This window comes from Papaver somniferum, chromosome 9, assembly GCF_003573695.1.
Source record: "Papaver somniferum cultivar HN1 chromosome 9, ASM357369v1, whole genome shotgun sequence".
In the NCBI taxonomy this organism is placed as follows: domain Eukaryota; kingdom Viridiplantae; phylum Streptophyta; class Magnoliopsida; order Ranunculales; family Papaveraceae; genus Papaver; species Papaver somniferum.
In genome coordinates, this window is record NC_039366.1 from 60,004,776 (window position 1) to 60,012,587 (window position 7,812).

At 37.7% G+C, this 7,812-nt stretch overlaps 2 protein-coding genes across 2 annotated transcripts; one reads left to right on the forward strand and one right to left on the reverse strand.

Moving 5' to 3' along the window:
- LOC113312001 lies at nucleotides 1–2,241 on the forward strand. Its single transcript, XM_026560778.1, has 2 exons — nucleotides 1–1,452; nucleotides 1,951–2,241. Exons 1-2 carry the CDS (start codon nucleotides 1–3, stop codon nucleotides 2,239–2,241), a joined length of 1,743 nt encoding a protein of 580 aa, XP_026416563.1.
- A 3,059-nt stretch (nucleotides 2,242–5,300) lies between these two features.
- LOC113312002 (zinc finger MYM-type protein 1-like) lies at nucleotides 5,301–7,139 on the reverse strand. The gene has a single exon (XM_026560779.1). It carries the CDS (start codon nucleotides 7,137–7,139, stop codon nucleotides 5,301–5,303), a length of 1,839 nt encoding a protein of 612 aa, XP_026416564.1.
- Nucleotides 7,140–7,812: the final 673 nt, after the last annotated feature.

Below are 7,812 nucleotides of genomic sequence, written 5' to 3' on the forward strand. Positions count from 1 at the left end.
ATGGTGAACTTAACTTCTGGTCATTTATTTGGGGATGTCATTCCATGGTATCAATGGTTAATTAAAACCATTGGATTTCCAACGTGGAATGAATTTTGTCGTTACTACTGTTCTAGATTTGGGTCAAAGGAAGATGATGATCCGGAAGGGGCATTAGCAAAGTTATATCAAACTGGAAATGTCCGCAAGTATAAAACTATGTTTGAACGCCTTGCAAATCGTTGTTGCTCTTTACCAGAACTATTTATTATTCGTTGTTTTATCTCTGGTCTCAAAGAAGATATCAAAGCAGGCGTGAATTTTTTATCTCCTCAATCACTATCTCAAGCATATGTTATGGCAGAACGACAAGAAGACACTCTTGGTATGTTGGTATCTACAATTTCAAAGAGATGTAATAGTTGGAAATTTGCATCTCCTTCACTACCCACCCATTCCAACCAAATACTTCCTAAGCAATCAGATCTTGCATTACCTTCTGCAGTTCCTAAATTAGTAACCACGGGACCCCGACGTTTGAGTATTGCAGAGCAGCTTGACAGAAAAGCAAAAAACTTATGTTTCAACTGTGATGAACAACTTAAACCGGGTCATCGGTGTAAGCGACCTCAGCTGTTACTATTGGAAATGGAGTATGAAAATTCCAGTTTCGTTCCAGAAAATGAACAAGCTACGGAAGAACAACCTGCTTTGGAAGTTTCTTTGAATGCTAACGTTGGAAATCAAAGATCTGGAACTATGAAACTTTTGGGATACATTTCCAAACACCAGGTAACAGTATTGGTAGACTCTGGTTCTACTCATAATTTCCTTCATCCCAGAATTGTGAAGCAGTGTGGCATACATGTTGATAACTCTCATCCTATGAGTGTTACAGTCGCAAACGGGAGCACAGTGAATTATCCTGGCCATTGTTCCAAGGTGAAGTTAGTCCTCCGGGGGCATACTTTTACTTTAGATTTTTATATTCTTCATGTTTGTGATTATGAGATTGTTTTTGGTGCCGATTGGCTTCAAAGTCTTGGTGTTATTCAGTGGGATTTTCGACAACTAACAATGAGTTTTGATATGGATGCAAAACCAATTACTTTAAATGGGGTCCCTACTACATTTTCTCAAGTCCTTGATGAAGGTGAGTTCCAAAAAATTTTCTTACAAGAAGGTCGTGGGTTATATATCTGTTTATTGGATTCTTGTGCTACAATAGAACCTCAGATGTCTACATATGTTACATCATTACTTGAACAATACTCAGACTTGTTTGAAGCTCTGACTGAGTTACCACCACGTCATGATCATGACCACCGAATTCCTCTACTACCTGGAAGTGCTCCAACTAATGTACGTCCTTACCGGTATCCTCATTTTCAGAGAAGTGAAATCGAGAAATTAATTTATGAAATGCGTGATACTGGAATTATACGTCCAAGCACAAGTCCTTTTTCTTCACCGGTTCTTTTGGTTAAAAAGAAAGACGGATCGTGGCGTATGGTGTTGATTACCGTGCACTTAACAACATTACTGTGAAGGATCGATATCCCATTCTTGTAATCGATGAATTATTGGATGAGTTAAATGGTGTTATTATATTCTCCAAGTTAGATCTTAGATCCGGGTATTACCAGATTAGAGTATTTGGCGAGGACATCCCAAAAAAAGTTTTTTGTACACATGAGGGTCATTACGAATTTCTTGTAATGCCCTTTGGTCTTTCGAATGCACCAGCGATATTTCAAAGTCTGATGAATGAAGTTTTCTGGTCTTACTTGCGTCGATTTGTATTGGTATTCTTCGATGATATACTTGTGTACAGTCGTACCGTAGATACATCTTAAAGAAGTATTTGAACTGCTCCACCAACATCAGTTGTTTGTTAAGCGATCAAAGTGTTATTTTTCTCAACCAACTATCGAATACCTTAGTCATATTATAACTGCAAATGGTGTACAGGTGGATCACTCCAAAATAGAAGCTACGATGCAATGGCCTAGACCAACATCTTTAAAGCCGCTGCGAGGATTTTTGGGTCTTACTGGGTATTACCGGAAATTTGTTCGTGAATATGGATATGTTCAAACCAAATTCCATGAATCTGAAATAGAATTTAATGAGTTGAAGACAGCCTTATCAACTACACCAACTTTAGCGTCACCAGATTTTACTCGTGAGTTTGTTCTAGAGTGTGATGCTTCTGGCCTGGGATTAGGTGTTTTCTTAACACAAGATTGCGTATTTCAGTAAAGCTTTGGCGCAAAAGCATCTTCACCTCTATATCTATGATAAGGAACTCATGGCTATTGTAATGGTTGTTTCAAGGTGGCGTCCTTACTTGTTAGGTCGTCATTTTAAGGTATTAACTGATCATCGCACTTTGAAATATTTCCTTGGTCAAAGGTTAACTACTATGGAGCAGCAAAAATGGTTAACAAAGCTTTTAGGATATGATTATGAGATTATATACCGAAAAGGAAAGGAAAATGTTGCTGCCGACGCTCTTTCTCGTCTCCATGACCATCCACGGCTTTGTACAATTTCTTCCCCTATATTTTCTTATATGGAGGACATTATTAAGAGTAATATGGAAGACATTAGTTTGCAACAATTGGTTCAACGTCTCTTGGTTTCTCCAACAGGGGTTCCACATTATACACTTGATAATGTTGTTTTACGGTACGAGGGAAGGATTATTTTGTCGCCTAATTCTCCATGGTGCATAAAATTTTTACATGAGTTTCATGATTCACCAATTGGGGGATATTCAGGAATTTTACCAGCTTACAAACGGTTTTCCACAAGCTTTTATTGGCAAGGTATGAAACAATCAGTAAAGAAATATGTCACTGAATGTGAAGTGTGTCAACGGATGAAGTACGAGACTATATCTCCACCCCGTCTTCTACAACCATTACCGATTCCATCTGAAGTGTGGTGTGATATTTCCATGGATTTTATAGTTGGTCTTCCACTTTCAAACCGTAAAACTGTCATTATGGTTTTCGTTGATAGATTCAGTAAGTATGTCCACTTCTCTTCTCTGTCACATCCTTATACTGCAAAGTCTGTGGCAGAAGATTTTGTTCAAGATATTGCGAAGTTGCATGGAATGCCTCAGTCAATTGTGAGTGATCGTGATCCTATTTTTATCAGTAATTTTTGGGAAGCTTATTTTGAATTACAGGGCACTACGTTATGTCATAGTACTGCATATCACCCCAAATCCGATGGACAAACGGAAGTCGTTAAACGTTTGATAGAGCAATATCTTCGTTGTTTTGCTGGTAACTATCCAACTCAATGGACTCACTGGCTACCTTGGGCTGAATTTTGGTAGAATACAGCATACCACACCTCACTACGTATGTCTCCATTCCAAGTTGTTTAAGGTCACCTTCCGCCTCAAATTGATTCTTATATTCCTGGTACTATTAATGTTCATGTTGTTGATTCTGCACTTCAAGAATGGGATCAGTTACTTAAGCATTTACGTGAAAATTTGGGGGTTGCCCAAAATAGAATGAAAGTTCAATCTGATCGTCATCGTACTGAGCGTGAATTCGTTGTTGGAGATTGGGTGTATTTAAATCTTCAACCATATCTACAAACATCAGTTGTCTATTCTCCATTCCAGAAATTGACTCCAAGATTCTACGGGCCCTATCATATAGCCAAAAAGATTGGTTCTGTTTCCTATAAAATCGCATTGCCTCCTGGTTCTCGTGTTCATGACGTCTTTCATGTTTCACAGTTAAAAGGTAGGATATGTGACTCAATTTCTTCTTCAATAACTTTTCCTCCAGTAGATGCTCCAACTACGCCTTGGAGACCGGCTAAAATTCTAGAACGTGGGTTGTTTAAGAATAAGAACAAAGCTGTCACTAAACTTCTTATTCAATGGGAAGAAAAATTTGCTGACGATGCTACCTGGGAGTTGTATGATGATTTCATGGCTCGATATCCTAAATTTGCGCCTTGAGGACAAGTCGTAATTAGTGGGGGCAACAATGTTACAAACCCACAGTACGTTGTACGTGCGAGTAGCAAAGTCAGTTATTTAGTATTTCAGTTATTTGTAACTTGTAACCAAGAACCTCTATATGTTAAGGGTTTGCTCCTGTAATGAAACTATGAAGAAATTATTATGTTATTCTCTTAGAATGCCGTACAATGTTAGTTTAGTTTAGGGTTAACAAGCAAGATCCTAGCATTGTTCCTATTGAGAAGAGTGTGGAAAAGAGGAGAAAAGATGAACATCGTTGTGTCTGTCTAGATGCGTGAGTTATATTCACGTCGCACGCACTAATGGTGCATGCAGTATTGAAAGGTGGCGTTAATTAAATCAACGCCTGTAGTGGACGAAGGTATAATATCTGCCCCATCAGGTGGACTTCAAATCAACGCGTGTCATCTGAAAAGACTTTATACGTTTGTTTGATATCAAACAGACATTTAAAATCCGTCCCATACCAGTCATGAATATTATTCTCCGTTCAATATATCAGGCTTATGTCCAATGGCGAATCCAGAACAAAATTTTACTGGGGGCACATTTTATTCTCGAAGAACATAACTAAAATCGTAGCGAAAAAAATCCCAAACATCAGCACATAAGTAAACTAAATACCATAAAGTTCATTCAAACCGAAATGTAAGTACGTTACTGAATATAAAACTTGTAAAGAAAAAAAGGTTTGATCTAGCTAAATCACCAATTAAAACTCAATAGAAACACACAACTTCTATGTCTGCCCGCGGCGACTGCACATATTTTGAAACCTTTTCATGACAATATCATCTCCGATCAGATCGAATAAGTGTCTCTCAATGTAGCAAATCAAAATGTCATTCATCCATTCGTCCCCCAATCGATTACGCAAGCGATTCTTTACAATTTTCATAGCAGAAAATACCCTTTCTACGGTGGCAGTAGCAACTGGTAGAAGTAATTCTAATGTGAGAAGTAAGTAAACCAAAGGGTACACTTCATCCTTTTTACTCTCTACCATTTTGATTGCGAGATAAGTAATTCCATTCAATTCTGAAAAGCCATCGCTGGACCTTACATCCGCAATGTAATTTAGTAGTTGATCTTCTAGTAACACAAGTTGAGTAGGAGAAAAATATCTTGGGTAAAACCGAGCAAAATGAATCAGTTTATCTTTGTCAAATCCAGAAAATGAGTCTCTTGGACTTAAGCATGCCACCGAAAGAAGTAATTCAGTGTTCGTCTCGGTGAAGCGATTGTTTAGTTCTTGAAGTTGCATATCTATGACTGTGTATAAATACTCAACTTGATAATGATACTAATTATTTACCTCTTGAGTATTACGCCTTGGTCGACCCTCCCGTTGGAACACATCATTCATATCAGGAACTTTGATGTGGTGCCTTGCACAAAAAGAGGATACTTCTGACAACAATGAATCCCATTCCTTATCTCTCATTATCTGGAGTCGTTCCCTGCATACTGTAACTAATTTCATGGCATTTACAATGTCTTGATGTTTTCTCTGCAATGCCTTTGACAGATCATTTGTAATTCCCAGAATCTTTTTCATCAAGTGCAAGCTGAAAATAAAATTGAAATTTTTCAAAGAATCTAGGATAACCTTAGCTTCAAATTTCTTATCAGAATCCACTGCTAAATCTTCCAAAAGTGTTATAACAGATGAGAATATATTAATCAGGCTTACTATTGTATTGTGATGCGAACCCCAACGCGTGTCACCAGCTCGTTTAAGAGTACTTTCTTGATTAAGGCCTCGCCTAGTTAATATCTCACCACTACATAGTGCCTCAAAGACCGCCTCAGCTTGCTTCTCACGAAGCATATCTTGACGTTTGGCTGATCCAGCTACCACATTCACCAAGTAACTCATTACGACATAAATTTCTTCTACATATGTATGTTTTTTTGCCACAGCCACAACAGCTAGTTGCAGTTGATGAGCAAAGCAGTGGACAAAATACGCGCAGTCATTATCTTTCAAAATCAGTGCCTTTAGACCATTATACTCACCTTGCATATTGCTTGCCCCGTCATAACCTTGCCCTCGTAATATGGAAATACTCAATCCATGTCGAGAAAACAAATCATCCAATGTTGCTTTAAGTGAATTGGCAGTTGTACTAGTGACGTGTTCGATTCCTACGAAACGCTCAATTACATGACCTTTGTGCACATATCTCAAAACAATAGCCAGCTGTTCTTTTGATGATATATCTTTATATTCATCTAAGAGGAGAGTAAATGGTCCATCCCCGAGTTCTTTAATAATTTCACTTAATATTTCAGAAGAGAAGCACTTGGTTATATCTTTTTGAATATCTGATGCTATTAACTTTTGGTTCCCTGGAGCATTCTCTAGTACAACGACTTTAATTTCTTCATTATTATCTGCCAACCATTTTAAGAGCTCTATAAAGTTTCCTCTGTTGAGAGAAGCTTCAGTTTCATCATGTCCACGAAATGCAAGCCCCTGCCGTAAAAGAAATCGAACACAGTTAATCGATGCCCTCAACCTTTTCCTATTATCCCTTTTCTCTTCCTCCGACTGTTTTTCAATAATTGCATCAATGTGTTGTTTCCTATTCATTAACACCTCACAATTTTTCAAAGCCTTATTATGTGCACTTTTTGGCCCCCCAATATGTAGTTGTAGCCTTTCTTTATTCCTCCAACCTCTAAATCCTTTTCCCACAAAGGAATCACCACTACCAGCTCTAAACAAATAGCAACAAAGACAAAACACCGCATCTGTCGAAATGCTATATTCCAACCAACTTGGGTGCTCGTTGAACCAAGAGCCGCAGAACTTTCTTGGCCTGCCACCAGATATTCTTGTTGGATAGGTGTGCTTCTTTGGCTGACAAGGACCTCTTTGTAGGTAAGCTCTTCGAACTCGGTCTCTGATATTGGGATCATAATCAAATATTGGAGTTCGCAGTCCTGGATCCGAAGGTAGACTTGCCAGTAAGTTTTCATTCACATCGTTTTCAGCTGCGCAGGACGGTGCTACATTCTGGGCACTTGAACTCTCAGCATGAATTACATGATTTCGCGTTGTAGAATGCAGGTTTGAGACAGAAGGTGTTGTTGTAGCATTGTTGTCTCTATTTTTTCTCTGGAAGTACCTAAGCATTTTTTTCTGAAAACCACAAACAAAATTTCATTAGCCTCACTACAATATTAGAGACCAATGAGTTACAAAGAATACAATTGGTCTCTATGATTATTAAGCCTCACCAGTCACTACAAACAGGAAACACAAAACATTACAGTACTATGATTATTAAAGATGAAGAAAAAAAAGATTGAATCAAATGTTATTGTAAACACTATGGAATTACAGAACCATGAAAAATAAGCAACTAAATGTGTTAATCCAAAACTAAACCCATATATCATAACACCTATGCCTACACACATCCAAAGTATTTGCGATTTTCTGTTGTAGTTTAGAAATGACTATAACACCGAACTTAGATTTTTACAGGAACTGTCAATCAACTTGAGCTTAAACTCTTCCAACACACATCCATAAATCTATTCACACAATGGAATAAATTAAACACTATTCACACAAGTTTTAATAAAAAGAGCAACAATAGATAAAACAAATTGCATACACACTTCTTCCCTAATTAACAGATCTTGAGGAGTTGAGGTATTGGATACTAAAATTGAAATCAAAACCCATTATATCTAATTCCCAAAGCCAGCATCCACGGTATCTCAAAAATTAATGACAATTATAGAAATCAGGACAAAGTTTCACTCACTAACATAATGATTATAAGCCACGAAACACAATT

Bases quoted from the DNA above. Each gene is read 5' to 3' on its own strand.
- LOC113312001 (XM_026560778.1), top strand. From the start codon at position 1: ATGGTGAACTTAACTTCTGGTCATTTATTTGGGGATGTCATTCCATGG. The intron at 1,453-1,950 runs GTTCTTTTGGTT...AATGGTGTACAG, and splicing joins CAAGTCCTTTTTCTTCACCG to GTGGATCACTCCAAAATAGA.
- LOC113312002 (XM_026560779.1), bottom strand. From the start codon at position 7,139: ATGCTTAGGTACTTCCAGAGAAAAAATAGAGACAACAATGCTACAACA.